The sequence below is a fragment of the Corvus brachyrhynchos genome, unplaced genomic scaffold (assembly GCF_000691975.1).
Source record: "Corvus brachyrhynchos isolate BGI_N302 unplaced genomic scaffold, ASM69197v1 scaffold10, whole genome shotgun sequence".
Classification (NCBI taxonomy): domain Eukaryota; kingdom Metazoa; phylum Chordata; class Aves; order Passeriformes; family Corvidae; genus Corvus; species Corvus brachyrhynchos.
In genome coordinates this window covers 8,818,041-8,837,780 of record NW_008236180.1, presented here as the reverse complement: position 1 = coordinate 8,837,780, position 19,740 = coordinate 8,818,041, and the positions used below count along the sequence as shown (strand labels likewise).

Below are 19,740 nucleotides of genomic sequence, written 5' to 3'. Positions count from 1 at the left end.
AAAAAAAAAACCAAAGCCACAAGAGGAAAAGAAACCAGGGCATTTGGCTACAATGTACTATTTTGAATGGCTAATAGAGAAATGGGGGTGGAAAATGAAAAGTGTATTTATTGCTGATTCTCACTATTAGATTTGACAGATAGCATTTGCCTCCAACCTTTCAAGCCAGAAGTGGAACAGATGTTCATGAAAAGCCAGTTAATTTCCTGCCATTTGTGAACTGATTAGAAACTGAAACATTAGCACACTGACACTTCTTTATTTTTAATCTTGCTCGTGTTTTGAAAGGAAAAGAACCACCGGGAGCTAAGGTCTGGTTTTCAGATAGGAATAGCTGCACATTTTTGTTTCCTCTTTTAACCCCAAACCTCGTCGTTAAGGAAATGGGAAAAAGCCAACCTGAGGCTGCACAGGCAGTAACAACTTGGTGCTGCAAAGTGTGTGCTGGTGCAGCTCTGCCAGGGAACGAGGAAGAGGAGGCTGAGCTTCCACACACCCCTGTCTCTTGTTACAGCTGCTAAGTTCATGCACAAAGGCTCTACAACCGGTTTCCAACAGCTAGTAAACAGGCTGGTATGCTTGTCCAGGTCACTGTCAAAAACGCAGTGTTCTGCCCTGCAGGGAGGAATGAGGAACGAGGAACCCTCCCAGTTTTAGTTTTCAGCAGTGTTGTCACTGAGCCTCTGCTTTAAGAGTTCCCAGAGCAGAAATTCAGGCCCAAACACAGATCTGGTTGAAGCAGGTTCGATTCTATTCAAAACTGAGCGATGGCTCCAGATATAATTCAAGGAAACAATATTTATGGACTGCTATTAATCCCAGTGGGAGAACTTTGGGCGTGCATTATCAGTTACTCATACACTCCTTGCCCCAAGAAAGAGGATTTTACTCTTGGGTCAGATGGAGCATGTTACTCAAAAGTAAAGCTGGGCAGAAAGTTTCTGACAAAGCAAGGTTTTGTTGGGCAACCACAATTTGCCAAGCCTGGGACATGTTATTTAAAACATCCTGGGTTTGACGAGCAGGCACCGAGGATGGGGCAGGTCCAGCCTAGGGCTGGGGCAGCTGCTGGGCCATGGCAGCTCCTGGCTTTTCCCTGCTGTCCTTGTCAATATTCCTGGAGGGCTGTGGAGCTGCTTTGCAGCCAAATTAAAAAACTTCATCTTCCTGGGACTCAGAGCAAGCTGGAAATGAGCAAGCAAACAAAAAAAGGGAAAGGAAACCTTGTGAACTGGAAACCCTGCTTTTCTGTACTGAGGAGTAATTACAACCAAACGAAACAAGATCTCTGTGTTTAATACCAGGATTTAAGAGGAAAATCGGTCAGGAGAGATTCTGCCCCAGGTCAGCATGCTGGTCAATATTATATATATTTTGTCTGTGCTGCTCTTACAACCACAACTGGAAAAGCACGTGATTTCAAGCATGGAACATAAACTTTGCTTTTCAACAGCCTGAGCAGTGCAAATGTGCTCAGGTCCAGGACTGAGGAGCGGTGGGTTGAGCCCAAGTGCATGTGCTCATGTGTCCTCACACGTGTGTGTGCGTGAAGACAGGGTACAAAAATCACAGAAACGCAAAGCTGGCAGCAGGGACAGCAGCGGAAAAGTTTCACGCTGGCAGACAAAAGCGTGTTCCCTCACAAAAACCTTCCCTCCGACCTGCCCCCCAAGGTGCGCCTCTCCGAGTGCCTCTGGAAAGGTACAGCATTGTTTTGCTGCCTGAGTTTCATGTTTTAGTGACAGGTGGTTGGGCTAATCCTCCCAGCACAGCTCGCAGCACACAAAGCCGGGCCGACTCTGAACGCTGCCTTGGCCGCTCGGAATCAGCACACACCCAGCTTAAAGGTTATGAAACCTCTGGGGTGAAACTCTGCGAGTGAGTTACCTCTCCCCCAGCGTGTGAGCAGTGGGGAAGTTACACAAATCATCTCCTCTGTGCTTTATCCTAAAACTTTAGGCCACACCTTCCCTTGGAATCAATCACGGTCACTCAGCTGGCATCAGCAGGACAACGCACAGAAAATTAAAGGAACTGGCTCGCTTAAACGCGGAGCTGTCATTACCTCCCAGCGTTCAGCCCTCTTGCTAAAAGTGTACAGTTCCCCTTTAAATTCCTTTCCTTACTCCACTTTCAAGTTTTCTTTACTTTTTAATTCCTTTCTTCTTCCTACTTCTACCACCACTCCTCTGCTTCCTCCCTCTCTGGGGGAGGGGAAAGGGAAGAATAAGTGCTTTGTTGTTGCTCCCCTCCCCCAGCCCGTAAAGTTTGCTTCTCCTATCCCACTGGAAAACAGCATTTCCCCAACCATTTGAAGAAACACTGCGATTTTTAATTGACAATTGGATGTTTGAAAAAGAGATGGGAAAGGGGGGGGAAAAGGCAAGCTTTGTGAGGGAAAGGATGAATCGGGGTTTTTGTTGTTGCTGGGCACGTGATGGGGAGCAGGACCTTCATCCCAGAGCCCCCAGTGCCCACACCACTCCCACTGGGGACAGCCCAGCGACCCCAGCTCAGGGACAAGTGACAGAAGCCACCACAGCTCCATCTTCCTCATTTGGAGGCCTCTGAGGGTTTTGCTTCTCCCTGCGGCAGGAATTTCCTATTCCCGGCTATTTCAGGCGCTTTATGGAGTGATCAGCTGCTAAACAATTCCCACTGGCAGGAAACCCCATCACTGCACTCGGACACTTCATGTTCCACACACGGAGGAAATGCAGGGCAGCCTCCCTGCCTGCCCAAAAGCCATCCTAATATCAGCTTAAAATTCCAAGCAGCTTCTCCAGCATCATCTGCTCGCTCCTCTGCCAGCCCCAACTCCTCTCCCAAAGCCAGGCTATTGTTTGGAAAGGGCAATTTATTGTCTCACATAAATCATAAGTGTGCTCAAATTAAATCATCATTGGAGAGCCTGGGAAAAAAAATTAACATAAGTGACTAATTTTAGAATTGCTCAGGAGCTCTGAACAGGCAGGGAGAGGATTGTTAAAAAAACCAAAACCAACCAAACAAAATCACACAACCCCACCCAGGATTAATTTGCACAATTGTTGTTATCTTTACACAGAATAAAAATAAAATCTTAATACTTTCAATTAAAAAAAAGTTGCTACATTGCTGAGTATTTTTAATATTTCTATATGAATTCACTTTGATTTCAAAAATTTCCCACTTCCCCCCCCGCTTAATGCCTATTTATAGAGTTCTACTGCTAACTCAGGGAATAGAAAGTAAATTAAGTAAATTAACTTATTGAAAAGCAAAAAGAAGACAACAAGAAAAAGGTTGAATGCTTGTGATGTGACCAAATGACGATTAAGGGAGGATATGATAACAACCTAAAATATTTGGTGTGTGTAAGCTTTAGAGACTGGCACGAAATGAAATAAGGCTGGGTAACAGCACAGCCTCCCGGAGGTTCCCTAAAGCCTCTCCAGCAGGAGATGAGGGAGATGCTGACGGTTCCTTCTGCTCTCAAAATGCAACCAGCTCACTCCAAAGAGGAAAAGAATAAAGAAAACAACATCCAAACACATCACCGGCCCAGCTTCTCCGTAAACAAAGATCTTATCCCAGCAGAGCTTTGATCCTGAGATGCAGAAACGATCCAGTGCTCCGAAATCCACTACAGACCCTGCTGCTGGCCACACACTGACCTCTGAGCAAAACTCCTCACTCCAAAGAGGAGCTAATTCCAGCAGAATTATTAAAGGAATCTTTTCTAGGAGTTGATTTTCACATATAAATAGCATCACAGGTCCAGAGCATGGAAGAATCCTGAAATGACAGGGGACTAAATGGACCATTTGCCCAAACTTATCTCCTTTTTTATTTAAAAATAGCAATTTAAAATTGCCCCTACAGTGTAGTTTAAAATGCTATTTAAAATCGGGGTATTGAATGAACATGAACTGAGGCATTTACTGATTTACACCAAGTCACAAAATCAAAGTTTGCTGGCATTGTTTTGTTCTATTTATGTTGCATGAATCCAGCCTAGTCAGATGTATTTATTTCAGGCACTGCAGTTTTAAGGGGTTATGTTTTGTTCTGACTGAATTACAACAAAACTCAGTTACTTCTTCCCCCCTTCCCAGATACACCTAAACCACAAAAATAAAACTACAGCTCTGCAGAAAGTCTGACTTTGGACTAAGACATTGAATTGCTGGATCTATTCCAAATGTTAAAAAAGGTCTCACATATTTAGACTTGTAAACTCTCTATTTTTCTTTTTAGATTTGATAGCACTGTAGTCTAAACTGTAGTCTAAACTACAAAATAAATAGACAAAACCAAATACCATGGGGTTTTTATTGCTAAAATTAGCTTAAATGTAACCTTGTTAAACCTTTCTGGGTTTGACCTGAGCAGAATTCTCGTTACAGTGGTGTGATTTCATAAAGCACTTTAACTCCAAGAGTCCTGCAGATAATCAGCTCCTGATTTCCCCTGGGTGAATTACCCAATTTGGGGATTACAGGTGGCTCTGCCACCTCCAGGAACACCCCTTGCTGCTGAGAGGGTGGCACGGAGCACTCTGCCTGTCCTTATTTACTGCTGGATGGTTTATGGGGGTTTAAAACAGGAATTTAATGGGTACTTTGTATTATTCTTAGAAGCTGACATTCGTTCTCCATGATGGGTTTTTCTTTGTGTCTCCCCCACCCCCTGAATTTCAGAGGCACCTGAAAGTGAGAGACAATCAACAAGTCCAGTTTGGTCAAACCACAGACAGTGCTTGAACATTTGCTTTTTGCTAAACATAGCTTTGCAAAAATGTCTTTTATGAGCTGCCACAGAATTAGTTTAGTGACTTTCCTTTTTAGTGTGATCTCTGCTCCTTCATTTTAATTTAAGGTGATGTTAAACGCTGTGGCTGAGCTCGTTAAAAGCAGGGTTCTGTGAGCTACAGGAAATGAATCTCTTCCTCAACCATCACCCATTTGTGCTACTTTTTTTCTAATTTTAGCTCAATTACTAATGGACAACAAAGCCAGGGCCACAAGAGCCTGTAAATGAAAGGTGTTATTTTGGTATAAGGTGTTCCTGGGGCCTTTGCACAAGCAGCTCTGTGTCCAGTTGAACTTGGCCCCTCTGGAATCCTACATCCAGCTCTGGGGTCCCACACGGAGCTGTTGGAATCTTTAATGTGAGGGTGGGGAGGCCTTGGGATGGAATTCCCAGAGCAGCTGTGGCTGCCCCTGGATCCCTGGAACTGTCCAAGGCCAGGTTGGAGGGGCTTGGAGCAGCCTGGGATAGTGGAAGGTGTCCCTGCCCATGGCAGGAGTGGAATGAGAAGATCTTTGAAGTCCCTTCCAACCCAACCCACTCCATGATTCCATACTGGTGTGTGAATTTAGCAGCAAAACACCCCCAAATGTACATGGAGCTGCTTTACATGGAAGCCTCAAACTGCTTTTCCACAGGGAGACAAAGAACCTGGCCCATGATACAAGAAATGAACGTGATAAATCAACCGAGCAACTGTTCAGATGGAATTTTAAACAAAAGGTGTGTAAACACAAACAAGAAAGATTTGTGCATTGTTGTTCTCCAGGACTCTGAGGAAAAGCAGCTCTGGCAGGAGTCCTGAAGCCAAACATGTTTTGGGTGGAACAGCAGGGAAAGTGTTCTTGGGTCAGTTCTCAGAAGCTGGGTTTATTTGCATAATAGATCAGATAATATGCAAGGCCTGCAAATCTCTTATTTCTGTCATCAAACAGGAAACAGAAATAACAGAACGTGACTTGTGGCCGATCATGTGACAAAAAGCTGAACAATGTGAGGCTGCTCCTGGACCATCTACGGAAAAATCACAGGACAGGGGTTGTTTGCACAAGTTATTTGACAAATCACTGTGAATAAATCAATTTGAATCAGGTGATTTAAAATGAAAAAAGGGTTAAATTCGATTATTCATGATGACTGTGATCAATTCTAAGTGGTTTATTTTGTCTTATTCCATAAAATACTGTTTTTCATCTAAACTACCCAATGCCTAAATTTAAGTCATTTAAGTATTAAAGGGTAAAGTGAGACACACTGAGTGAGATTTGAAGTGAAGAAGAACAAAGTTTTGAGCCTCTTGCAGTTCAGATTTGGGTCACTTCTTTTACTCAGCCCAGCCTGCTCATTCCAAACCCAACCTGTCTCTCACTGACATTAAAAATGTCACTTCCCTACTCCAGTACTGTGAGATTTTTTTTTTCTTTTTGAGCACACCAATACTCAAACATCTCCTGTGTGGAAACAAAATCAGCAGTTTCTCTTTCTGTAACCCCCTCTGACACAGAAAACACCAACAGCTTCTGGCCCAAACAGGCAGGAGCTTGCAGGTTATCAGTCCCTGTGCACAGGCTGGGGAGAGATCCCCAGATCTTCTGCATCAAGTTCCAGAATTGGGGTTTGTGCCTCAATCCTGTTGTCACTTGATAGGCTTTGAAGAAGGAAGGGCTGTTCTTGCTTCACAGAATAAATCACCCTGCAAAATATCGATTGCTCAGTTCCAATAAACCCCTCTGGGCCTTGCAAACTGCGGCTGCACTTGGGAGATTGTCTCTCTTTTTCTCCCTCTCCCTCCAGAATTTTATCTGGAACCTAAAATAAGTGATTTCTTAGAGCTCTTTCTAAGAACAGGTATTTTGAAGCAAACCTGAAGCCAGAAAAAGCCCTGCTGCACGTGGGAAGTTGCATTTCTCATTTCTCCAGCCGCTCCCAACCTGCCTTTGTTGTGCACGCCAATAAAACCAGGGCACAGGCCCTGGGAGTGCTGCATTTATTTGGTCTTTAAGCTTTGATAGAGAATTAGCTGCTGGGTGATCTTTACTAGGAGCAAGGAAACACCATGGAGTTTGTCAGGCAGATGTGAAGCCCTCTGTGAAGGTTTTTTACTCCTGGCAAGCCCTGACAGCCCTGCAAACAAATATTTTGTATCAGTGTCCAGCATGCATTTGATTGGGCTTTACATTTCAAAATTTCATCCATTATAATGGGGTCATGGTCAGAAAAGAACTACCTGAAAATAGGTTCTTTTTCACTGTGCCTCTCACTGTCCTATTGACCACAACTTCAGTCCATCTCCTTTTACTGTGCAGCTGCATCACCACTGAGGGGAAGCACCTAAACTGGATTAATTCTGGTAATGAATTCTGATAATAAATCAATAGCTCCCCATGGAGGAAAAGCTGGAAGCAGCTTATCACCAAATCTTCAGCAGGTTCTCCATCCCCACTCAGCTGCTCGTTGCTGCCAACTCAGAATTTGCTCTCAAACTGCTTTTTATGGCCCCTTGTGGCTCATTTGGCCTGAACTCCATGAACGTGAGCACAAAAGTGAGGAGGTTTCTGGCAGCCTGGCTCCTTTTGCCCACGGTGGGGTTGGGACCATCCCACAGTCCCCAGGCTGGGCAGGGGCTCCTCGTGTGGGTACACAGCATCCAGGATTGGGATGGGGAGCCTGGAGCTGCCCAGGGCACTGGCCCACACTCCCTGAGCACCCCAGCTTGCCCAGGTGGATGGCAGGGCTGGGAGGAAACCTTACACTGAGATCTTTCAGGGCTCAGGCAGAAGATGGCAAGCTGCTTCCTGAGGAGGTGCTGCTGAGAACGAGCAGCAGCTTTTCCTCAAAGCAGCGTGGTGGGGCTCACAGGTAAGTCCGTTTCCTCTCACCACGGGCTTTGGCCCTTCATCAGTAGCATTGTTTCAATTTCGTTCTGACTCTGAACGGGACAGTAAGAGAAGAACAATACCACATTCACAGCAGCGCAAAAAATGACTTCCGTGTTGTGGTATGGACCAAATCTCTCCTGACCTTTTTTGTTTCTTCTGCATTTGAAAGACAAAGGGAAAATGGAGTGGGGAAATACATCTTTTCATATACATTAGGCACTTATTCTCATTTATCCTCTCTCTTTTTAATTTAAAAGCACTTCTGTTGTGCTTGCTTAGCATTCTTGTCACACTGCGCAGTTACATTTTTAGTGTTAGTTGCATTATTATTCTTTTCTGTCTTAAGCACACTGGCTTTTGCAAGGATCAGTCTCTCATTTCCCCTTTATCATCACCCCTTTTCTGGTACTCCTTGGCTTTTGTGTGCTCCACATCAGTTTTTAACCAGTGGGATCCCAACAAAGGTACCAAATGATATCCCACCGCAATGATACCCCAAACAGAGCCGAGCAGGAGCTCTCTGAGCCAGGTATTGGGATTTAAACCATACAGGGGCATTGCTTTATCCTTCGTGAAGGAGGCGAGGATTAACAGGAAACCTGAACAGAGATTACCGGGCACAATATCCAGTCTGAACTGTAAATCCTAGAAAATATCAAAATACCCAAAAAGAGCAAACAGAGAATGAACAGGGAAGTTTGGGGGGGTGCTGAGCTGGAGCTGGGATAAGCCCTGGTTTTGCTGAGGCTGCAGAAGTGTTATTTACCCAGAGATGGGCAGAAATTGCTCCGAAAACGTCTCGGAGGAGCCTTTCATTATCCTCCCTCCACGATGGGAAGGATCCTCCTCACGAAAGCAGATGAGTTGGAATTCACCACAGCGGTGCCTTCCCTGTAGTGCCACCCCCAGCTCCTCCCTGGGCTCTAAGCGGGATCCTGGATCCTAAACTGGGATCGTGCAGATCGGGATTATTGGCTTGTCTGGGGTTTGGGTTTTGTCTCCAGGTTTCTATGAATGGGACAACAGGAAAAAAACCAACCCAAACAAAGTGCAACTGCTTGAATAGTTTTAGAGTCTGAAACGTGTGAGGAACTAAATCCAGGTGCCCTCTGCTGGCATTGCAGGGAGAGCTGGGGCTGGATAACGGGGAGGAGGGAGTGGTGCGGGGCAATAGGCCAAGGAGACGGTGCCAGTAGGGTGGGGACGGTCTGGACGCTCTGGTCAGCCGCAGACAGGTGAAGGCTGGCAGGCTGGGCTGCAGTGCTCAGCACATGCCAAAGAGCATCCTGCTGTGTGAGAGCTGGGCCAGCCACAGAGCTGAACCTGCTTTGGGGTGGAGAAGGGGAGATAACAAAACTCTTTTGGATGTCATGGCTCTGTTGGGAAAGCAGATCACTCTACTTTTTTCACATTTTTTTTAAAAAAAATTTTTTGCCTTTTCAATTTCACACTGGAAAAATTAGCAGTGGAGGCAAGGAAGAAGAAACCTTTTGATTATTTGGCACTTCATGTCGTTATTTTAAAGCTGAGAAAAGCAGTTGTATAACAATGACGTTACCACGTGAGTCTGGTCCTGGAAGAAATTATATCATGTATGCTTATGGGAACTTAATCCCTGAGGTCCCGGGAACGCCGGGATGGTGTGTGCACACACGCTGACAAAACACTGCCTGGAAAACCTGTTTCAGGCAGACATTTCTGAACAGAGCAACTCATTCCTGCCCTGGTAGAAAAGCAGCATCTATGGTTTTATTGCTGACACTGAGTGAGTTTGCAGGGCGAAGAAGTTGTGTGTAAAACAGAATTGTAGGGCACAGAGATTTTATTGAGCTCAGTAATCCACAGGATCCTCTCGACAGCCTTCATAAAACTTAAACCAAACATTATAATATATATATTATATATATAAACCAAACCTAACATTATTACAGATTGACTGCAGTACAACAGCAGGGCTATGGTAAAAAGAATAAAAAAATTTTAAAAAGCAGCAAACTTTGATAAACTGATGATAAAAAAATACATACAATTCTGGGGGAATAACTTCCCAATTGTGTAGTAACAGCAGTGATGTCGTTCAGAGTTTGTGTCCCAAACACTCTCAAGACAAAGGCACCGGGGGAGTGCCCGGGGAGCTGGACAGGGATGGGATTCAGCTGCTGCACGAGGAAGAACTCGGGGAAGTGACAATATTGCCTGGGTTTGTGCCAGGAGGGAGGGGAGGAGCCTGCCCTGCACAGCCTGAACAGGCTGGATTGGGATTACTCACTGCTGTGACAACCGCAGGTCTGGGACAGTGTCCTTTTCCCTGCTCTGCCCAGAATCAGTTTCAGACTTGTCATATCCCAAGTAATCCAGGAAGTAGCTGCAATATTTATCGTCCTGGGAGAGATTTGCAGCATTGCTTCTGTTCTGCACTCTGTGACTCCATTCAGTTTGGGGAATCCTGGTGTAAACCCATTTAATGACAGTAAAAACAAGTTGCTTTTTGACATCTAAATTATCCTGCCGCACATTGAAACCTGCCTGGAAGAGTGACAAGACCTTCCATGAACCCAGGTTCATGCATTAGACTTTTTCATGGAAAAAAAAAAAGACAACTGCATTTTGCATTTGTTAGATTGGAATTTGTGAGAATCACACAGAGTTCCAAGTCACCAGCACTGGAGCAGCCTAAAAAAGCTTCCAGTCTTGGTCACCTTTCTGATATAAAAATAAATCCGAGCGTTCTCCTGCTCACCAGTGAGCTCAGGGTCTCTTTCTGCCTGGAACACATGTTGGTGTTTGATTTCTGCCTTTAATAGTGTCCATCTGCGGCAGGGCTGCCCTGCCAGTGCACATGCATGACAGCAGTAATCTGATTTTCAATAGCCAGGATTGTTTTCTCTGCTTAATCTTTAATATTTCAGTGCTGACAACGGGTCCTGCAGGTGGTTCTGCAGCAGCCTGTGTGCAGCTCGGGTCAGTGTGGACCCCTCCCTCCCGGCACCTTCCCTCTCCCACCTGAGCTGAGCTTTTCTGCAGTGCCGCAACATCAGCTTCTCAACACTGTTCATCACCTGGCCCCAGCCTAAACCTCCTTGTGGGCCGGATATTAAATCAGAAACAGCCCAGGACTGCTTCTGATGATGAAAATTTAATGTGCAACAAGAGAAAATAAAGAAAAAGCAAAAAAGGAAAAGTCTGTCTTGCCTAAGTGTGGACGTCTCTCACCTGAACAACGGCCACGGGAGAACCAGGGCTCTGGCAAAGCTGGAAACTGGCACCAAACCTGGCTTGTGGAGGAACAGCTCAGGTGGAATAAACACTGGGAAAAGGGAAATTGAGCCATGGATGTACCTCTCTTATTGCATGTCCTCTGTATCTCTGCCTTGGATGTAAAAAACCCCAGAGACATCCAAGAAGGATAAGTAAGTGTGAGAAGAATAAAGCATTCTCCTCCTGGAGGTGTCTGATTTGAAGACCAACACTGCATTAACTTGCAAAAACTGCCAATTAATTAATTTTTTTTTCTACAGACAGTTAAATTCAGGCTAACAACTGGAAAAAAAATCTCACTTTACATATCTGAGATGGCTGCTAGTGATAACAACCAGACTGCTACATTAGTTTTAAGTATCTCAGCTTGCAAATTGAGATCTTTCAGGAGAACTTTGTGTTCTCTTGGTGGCAGGGCAGAGATCAACTAAGTGTTGATTAAGAATTAATGTATTAAGAAGTCAGATATAAAAAAGTACTTAGATAAATGTGGTCGATATGTGGAGTCCAGCAATAAATTTTTATCCTGAAAACATAGACAATATTCCACAAAAACAGTGATTAGTCCCCAAACTTCCAAATCCAGTTCCAAACTAACATCACATTTTTCACCTTTTATAGGAACTAACAGTACAATCTTATGAAGAGTCAATTAGGAGTAAATTCAAGATAAAGGAGAAATTGAAAACATCAATTTCGGGTGTCCTCAGCGACATCTCATTGCCAAAGAATCAGCATTTATACATTATTCATTTCTTGGTGAAATTACGAGCAGAACTCCCCAAATTTGAAGTCTGCATAATCAGGAGTTGCTTAGGAAATTCTTGGCAGCCGTGTGCCCGTAAGAACAAAGCTCCAACTGTGAACAAAAAGCCTGAGGAACACGCTCTGCAAACCCCTAAATACTATTTCCAGCCTAGAATTCAGACATTTACAAGCAATTCTGCCAGTAAGCAGCAGTAATTTTAGTACCGTGTTTGTTTCCAAGTTCTTGAAAGCACCTACTCTGTGTAAAGGACTAGGAATAGCAGCTACCATCTTTACCCTGTCTACAGCAATTACATTTTTTCCCCCCTTGAAGCTCAAAAAATGAGGCACAGACTGAATGGGAAGCGAGGAAATTTTTCTAAATTCCCCCCCTTTCAGCATATGGTTTAGTTTCAGTTTTTTCCAAGCTAGGACAACATGCTTTCCGGGAGACAGGATGATGAATGCTTAATTTTGGGCTCAGTTAAAACAAACAACTTTCTCTAAAAGCACATGCTTTGCCTCAAAGTGACATTTGGTAAAAGCCTCGGTGTCCATATTATGTTACATCACTGCAGGTCAGCTCTGTGACTGACACAGAGCCACAGGACCAGGGGAAAAGGAGATTTCCCTTAACCCTCTCCTGGCCACAGCTCCTGTGTGCTCTGAACACAGAATCCACGTTCTTTTTACCCCATTTCTTAATCTCTTTGCACTAATCGAGATAGTTACAAACTTAAGAGATGCAGAGAATTTTGTTTGTTGAGAATGAATGAAAACACAGACAACCTCCCCCCAAGATTAAGCCAAGAAAGAACATGTCCGGCTGTCTGTCTTTTATGCTGACATGCCAAAATCCATCATTTTTTCCCATCAAAACTCTCAATACAAGCCCTGCTTGGGTGTCTCAGACACTTTAGTGTCACATCCTCTCCTTCCCAGCACATTTTATAGGGAAAGGCCACTTTAAAAACTCATTATTTCTGTGATAAGTATTCCCCTGTACATCCAGGCTCCACTAAATTTACATTTTACCATTGCCATTCACCTTTAAATAGTTATTTAAGGAGGCCAAAGCTGCTTATGCTCCCAGGGTTGAATTAGGTGGCCGAGGCCACAGTTTGGCTTCCAGCAAAAAGGTGGGAGAGCAGATGGATGCACTGGGGTGCAGGTGGGCAGCACCTCCCAAAGGTGGGGTTTAGTGGGAGTTGAGCCAAGCAATTGCACAGCACTGCCGGGGCAATCACCCCACAGACTCCAGAGGAATCACCCCACAAACTCCAGATAAGGCTGGAACCAAAAAAATCTTATCAAGGACTGGTGTCTCCTTGGGAAGCCATAAAAGAACTGAGAAGGCACCAAACATACAAATTTCCCCCAAAATTGGCTGGGCACAGCTCTTACCTGCTCCTGTGAAAACCCAGCCCTTCCTCCAGCAGCTCCCGTTGGCTCTGCCTCCCTTCCCCATCCCGTTCAGAGGATTAAACCTTCTCATCAGCTCCCAAATGAACCCAGCAGTGCTGACCCCTGTGTGATCCTTAACCCTTGCTGGGCCCTGTGGCACCTGCAGACCCCCCTCAGCAGATTGACAGGGGCAAAACTTCATTTTTACTTGGCAGCTTTACTGTGGTGGGACTGTGTGGAGGCTACAAAGTGGGAAAAGAGAGCCAAAAAATGATTCTCGAGTGTAGTCACAATGTCAATAAAAGCTTTGCATGGATTCAGTCACACTGGAATTAAATTCGTGTGGCTCCTGTCTCTGGCAGGGCTGCTCCACTCACATTTGGAAGGACCAAAATGCTTCAGGTGTGGGCCAGTCCTGGGTTCTTGGGGTAGAGAGAATTTTTTCTGTAGCATCTAAGACTGGTTCTGCTCCATGACTGGGGTTGTGAATATTGATACAGCATTTTGTGGCAATAAATAGGGAGTAGTAAAGTTATCTAGCCCTGATTACTGAATTTGATGAAGGATGCCTGAACATTTGATAATTATGTGCCTTTTCAATACTGTGAAGCAGTGGCTAAAAATAAAAAAAAAATTAAACAAAAATAGGAAAAAGATTCCTTCAGCTCAATTTTACGAGCAAATTTTTCCCAAGCAATTCTTTTCCTTCACTCGTGGCAGCCATTGCCAGGGCTCAAAAGCTGCAGAGAGAAAGCTTCCTGTGATGACAGAGTCCCAACATTTGGACTACTTCAGCTTCATTTACCGAAGTAATAAAATCTCAGCCTTTAGCAGCTCAGAATCCATTTCTCCAATCGACTCCAAACTGCTGACAGCAAAAAAAAAAGTGAAAACTCTGCCGCTTAATCCCCACTTCCCTTCTGTTTTCCAAACAACTCCAATGAAGTAACCACAAACATCCCTGAAACTGGTGAACAAAGATGAGTCTGCAAAATTCTAATTGTGTTTTAATTGTGCTCAGGGTCTGTCTTTATCATTCCCTGTGCCCTGTGATAAGAATAAAGGACCTTGCTGCTGCTCTGTGCAAAGGTAGGTGAAGGGGCAGTGCTGGATTCTGCATCACCTGCTCACGCTGGGATGTGATAAAGAAGGAATTTGGACTTTGTCCCTTTCCGGTTTAAAGTCAAATCTCTGGTGCTTCCTGTGCAGGAGGCTGCTTTCCTCTGCCCTTGAGCAGGTGACAACTTTAATAGGAAATGATTAAGTAAAAGCAAAGAGTGGTGATAAGAGGTTTATTCTTCTTCGAGGCTTTTGATAATTTGTTTTCAGAAAATGACACTTCTTTAAGGAATTCGTACGCATCTTCAGCCTCCGTCAGGGCTGCTGCAGAATTTCCTGTTTTTGTGTTCTCAGAACTGCTGAGCTGCTGAAGTTGCCAGTAAAGCCCAGGGTGTGTTATCCAGAAGAGGTGGAGTCTATAGCAAATCCAGATTCTTCACTGATATTCTCAAAGAGCGTGAGACTGTACAGAATTCAGAGCTATTCCATCTCCAGCCTCACACACGGGGTCAGTCCCCACAGCCACAACCCCTTTGTGTTTATCTCCTGTCACACCATCCTTCCATGCAGGAAACCACGGATTTTGTTGCAGGAGTGGCTTCAGGCTTCAAAGCCAGCTGTAAACATTTACATATAAAAAGGTATTGAGGTGCTCTTAGAACACGTTGTGGGTGCAGAGATGTGAAACACAAAGAGTGGAAGTCAGGTCCTGTCTCAATGTGAGCAGACTCAACTCCTAAAGTGAAAGATCTTAAACTTACAAGGGGCAAGGTCCTGGTCACATTGCAGCTGGAAGCCTGCTCTGAGGGTAGACACAGGTCTGGCATGGCCAGCAGGGACAGAGTCGGTGCTTTCTGCATATTCTCAGAGGAGTTTATGGCTCTGCAGCCCTCCCTGGGAATGCAGAGACAGGGGGAGGTGAGCTCAGCTCCTGGGGACAGCGGGATGGACACCTGGCAGAGAGAACCTCATGGGGAACCTGCTCTTCCTGAGGGGCAGATGAATGTCTGTGTGTTGGAAGCCAGCATTTCTTACATGAAAACTTGCAATTTCGATCCATTCCCTTTTATATTTATCAGATGGAACTACCTGCTTAAAGTCCTTCCAAAATGCCCACACAAAACTCTGAGATCCTTGAACAGTGTGATCTGCTTCAGTTCTGCTCCAGAGATCCCGTGCATAAAACCAGAGTTTATTTGTTGACAACAGGGTCTAAATGCAATGCACTGCCTTGGCTGCTCTTTTCCTTTGTCCTGGGCTGCAGCCTCTGCCCCAGCTTTGATTTCCAATGACTTGTTGACCTTTCCTGGGCCCGGACATGAAAGCTGCACTCTAATGTTTCTTGCATCACACGTGAAATGTGGAATCTCCGCTGAACTGGGGATGCTTCTCCTAAGACCTTTCTTCCTCTTGGGGCTCCACGTGTGGCTGCTTTATGGGAAGGCTGAGTGGCTTCTCCAAAGCTGCTGTTGCTGCTGTTAGTAGGAGGAATCAAACAAACTGGGCAATTTCTGCGTGGGAGGCAGTGCCAGTGCTCAGGGTTACTCTATTTCATCTGCAAGGAGAGCCCTGTGCCATGAGGGCACCCACAGCCACACTCGCTGCTTGGCTTGTTTCTCTGCCAAGAGGATTTCCTGATTCCTCAAATCAGCCCCTTTGCCAAGTGATAGGGTCAGAGCACGTGGTCAGCAGCCCTGATTGCCTGGGAACACAGGCAGCAGCCAGCACAGGCCTGCTCCCGAAGCAGGGCTGGGGGAGAGCTGCTCTCCTCCAGAGAACGCCTGGCCCACCCATAATATAATATAATATAATATTATATTATATTATATTATATTATATAATATATCAGTATCAATATCTACTGTCTGTAATCCAGTAATATGCACAGGAGTCACTGATTCTGCCCAGATGGACAAGGAGGGGTTGTGAATCAGGTTGAAAACCTGTGAGCAGTCACCATGGAGTGATATCTCTTTATAAGGCATGAAAGTGCCAGGGAGGGGAGCAGAAAGTGCCACTCTAACTAAAGAACCTTTGGTCTGTGCTCTCTGTGCACAGAACCAGCAGCAAGTTTTGGTTGCGCACCCCAAACCTGCAGGTTTGCAGAACCCAGAGCAGAAATCCCACTTAGCTGCAGGGGCTTTTCACTTCCGTCCTCCCTGACTAGTTAAAAACATAATTCTGCAGAATTTACAGAATTCTCCCTTGGTTTCCAGGTATAATCGTCACTGAAATAAAGAGAGAATATCAGCTATTCCCTCCACAGGCAGGGTTTGTATGTGTTGATTTATGCCTTAAAGTCACATTAATCACCAGACCACAGGGATGTAAATAACAAACTTTGTTTGAAAATTGAGGCAGCAACTGATTTTTTTTTTCAAAGGATAAGCATTAGTTTATTTAAAGATAAGGATGTCAAAATATACAGTATTGTATCATTAAGATCAGTGTGGATTAAAATGTCAGGCCCATGGCTCCCTGTACAGGCTAGGATTGAACAAACAGAAATCTTAATTTTCTGTAAAATTTATTAACTACAGTTATTACAGGAGTTTTGTGAAGCAGAGAGCTGCCTGGGCAGCTTCGATTTTGGTTTTTATTAGGATTAATTACAAGTATGGATATAAACAAGTATCAGGATAAACAACTAAGTTTCCTATGATCTAAGGAACATTAATTCCAGGCTGGCAGGCACAGCCCGGCGTTAGGGGACGTGGGTGCCCTCTTGTGTCCTATTAGAACCTTAAATCGCTTTTAATTTGTTATCCCACTTCACCCGGCCAAGAGAGGAGCTGCCTCAATCACGTCAAGCCTTTGCATTTTAGCGTTTTAATTTACATTAATAACCAATAGGAAGTAGGACTTTTTCACCACTGATTCTATCAGACTGAAGGGTTCAGCTCTAATTTCAGCTCTGTTGAAACCCCACTAGAAGTGGCTCGGCTGTTTTTACACCGAAGCATAACATTTATCCAAGGGATTGGTGCTTTTCCTGGCTGCTTTCAAGCTCTCTAAAGTGGAGGATTTGCTGCTCGTGCCTCGCTCCCCTCCTTTGTCACGTGCTCTGTTTTTCTGCCATTTATTTCATTCTCTGCCACCCTCCTACCTGACTTACTCTCCCCTCTACACACTTCAAACCATCCACATTTCTCTAAACACATTTCTTGGGGAACTTTAGAGCTGCTTTCCAACAGGTAAGGAACAAACCCTGCCAACGATACACCTGCAATGATACCCCAGTGTTTGCTTTATCCTTGGGCATTTGCTGACAGCCATGGGAAGGAAAAGGAGTCAATTCCACTGCCAGGAGCTCCCAGAGAGCTGCTGAGCCTCCCTTCAGCAGCCACAGGCGGGCACTACTTGGATTTCCCAGCGGGGAGGATGGACACGGGATCTGTCTGCACTTCTGCGTCCGACATCCTTTTGGAACCCTGTGGAACAAGAGAGACACCTTCAGAAACATTTCCAAGTATTTCAGAAAGGTCAAATCTGGAATTGTGTCCTAGACTTTTGCTACCAGAGATTTTACACTGATTTAATCTCCCCGCTTCTCTTAATTTGCTCTTTGTTTAATAGGCACGAATATATGAGCACCACCTATATCATGAGAACCTCTGCCTGTGACTCTGCCTAAATGAGGGGGTTATTTTAATATAATTTTCTCAATTGGCATGGAAACAATTGTTTTCAGGAACTGGGCTCACATACCAGAGCCAGGCTGCTGTGTGCCTGTAGTGTTGTAGTTTTGGCATAACTTTCTCTAAAATTTCCCCACCCTAAATGCTTCAGTGCAACCCTGCTCAGAGTCCTTGAAGCATGATTAATGGTGTACTACAGCCAGCCCTGCTCTGCTCTAGGTTAAAGGAACATTAAATACTTTTATGCATGACAGGTATTCGACAATGTTTGAGTGATAAAGCTTCTTTTACACTGCAAATATAATTCTGGGTTTGGAACCCATCCAAGACACTAATCCAGTTTAGATGAAGGAAATGTATAGCTCTAGCTATACCAGCTACGTTTTTCACTAACTGACAAAAACTTGGCTCTGGTTTAAGGTGCTTGACCTAATTTTGCTGGCCTTGAAGCTGCAAAAACTTCAGCAAAACGGACCCACAAACACTGTTTGAGGTCACTGTTATCACAGCGGGCTGTCAGTGCTCTTCATAGCCTAAATCTTGCCATGCTAAGCAGAAAATGCAGCACGACAAAGCTAAAGGTGACTCTGTGTGCTCTCCCGAGGATAGGAACTGGGCAGAATCATCTGTGAATTGTCCTTTCCTGGAAACCTGAGCCACCGCTTCAGGATGATTCTGTGTCAGACATGGAGAGTGAAAGGTCTCCACTTTGTCATCCCCTTCAGGGAAGTAAAAACAGCGGGGTTTTTTATACTGATTAGGCTCCACCTCACTGATCTTCTTTTAATGTTTCACCTTGGAGGATCTAAGTATGAAAAAGAGCAGCCAAAAATCACAATGGACTGAAAAATCCCATCTTAAACTGACTGCAACCTTGTGCAGCTCAGCTGGCTGCAGTGGCTTTGCTTCTGCTTCCCCTGATGTTGAGTTTGGAGGATGCTCTAGAGCAGAATAAAAAGGTTTGGCCATTTACAGGTAGCAGCAAATCCATCATTTATCCATCAAACAAAACTAAGCGAGCTACCCATTCCAAATGTTTCCAGAAAGCCTAAAAACCTACACATCAGGTAAAGATTTCCCACATCACAGGAGTAATGGGCTCTGTCAGCTACAGCCCCTGTCAGAGCATGATGAAGTCACCTCTAAACTGATCTAGGAAATAAGGTGATCCATTTTCCCTTTCTTCCTATACACGGGTGGAGGGAGGAGACAGGAGGGGAGGCTCCTTGGAGATAATCCCCATTCTGCCTCTGTTAGCACTCGTTTCGCAGAGGTGTCGCGCTGTTTGCTCACTGCAGTCTCCTGCTGCACCCATGCTCAAGGTGGTTGCTGATTACAGCAGGAAGCTCTGAGGGAGACCAGCTCATGATTCTTGCTGAACTGGAATTTCCGAGCCCGGTGTGTGAAAGAAAGAACTTTGTTCTGCCTTTTGAAGGGACAAATGCCAGCTCTGCCCTGGGATTCGGGAGCTCAGGTACCACCAGCTCACGGCTTTGTGACAGCGAGGCTGGAACATGCTGGTTTGGGCAGAGCATTTTAAAGTGCACACACAGCAAAATCCTGGGACTGGAGTATTTTTTTCCCCAGGTTTTGCTCAGGAACAGCCTGGGTCAGTGCAGCACATACTCTGATCAGAATAAATCTGAATGCTTCTCACATGCTGAGCACTCGCAGCTCCTGACAACGGGACTGTGAGTTATTCCAGCTCAGGAAACAATGTTTTTCATCTTTTTTCCCCCTCTTTCTTTCTAATCTAATCTTTGAAAGACTCCCTAAATACATTTGCTACAGCTTATAAATTAATCTCTTTTACCGTAGGAACAACCACTGGACTTTATCTCTGCTCAAACCCTGCAGTCGGGCAGTGATGCTGTTTGCTCACATAAGTGGCTCCAGTTGTAGCCAAAATTCCAGCATTTTTAGCCCAACTGGGAGCAGAGGCTGGAGCTGCAGTGTTCTCATCT

General features: G+C 44.9%; 1 protein-coding gene across 6 annotated transcripts in view; it reads right to left on the bottom strand.

Moving 5' to 3' along the window:
* Positions 1–16,506: 16,506 nt before the first annotated feature.
* The window catches only part of BCAS1 (breast carcinoma amplified sequence 1), a 32,868-nt gene continuing 29,634 nt past the window's right edge, over positions 16,507–19,740 (bottom strand). For all 6 annotated transcript variants that reach the window (XM_017734956.1, XM_017734966.1, XM_017734981.1 and 3 more), the window contains one exon: positions 16,507–17,569. In XM_017734956.1, the coding sequence (XP_017590445.1) occupies positions 17,495–17,569 (75 nt within the window). In that variant the 3' untranslated portion in view covers positions 16,507–17,494. The remainder of the gene's footprint in view (positions 17,570–19,740) is intronic.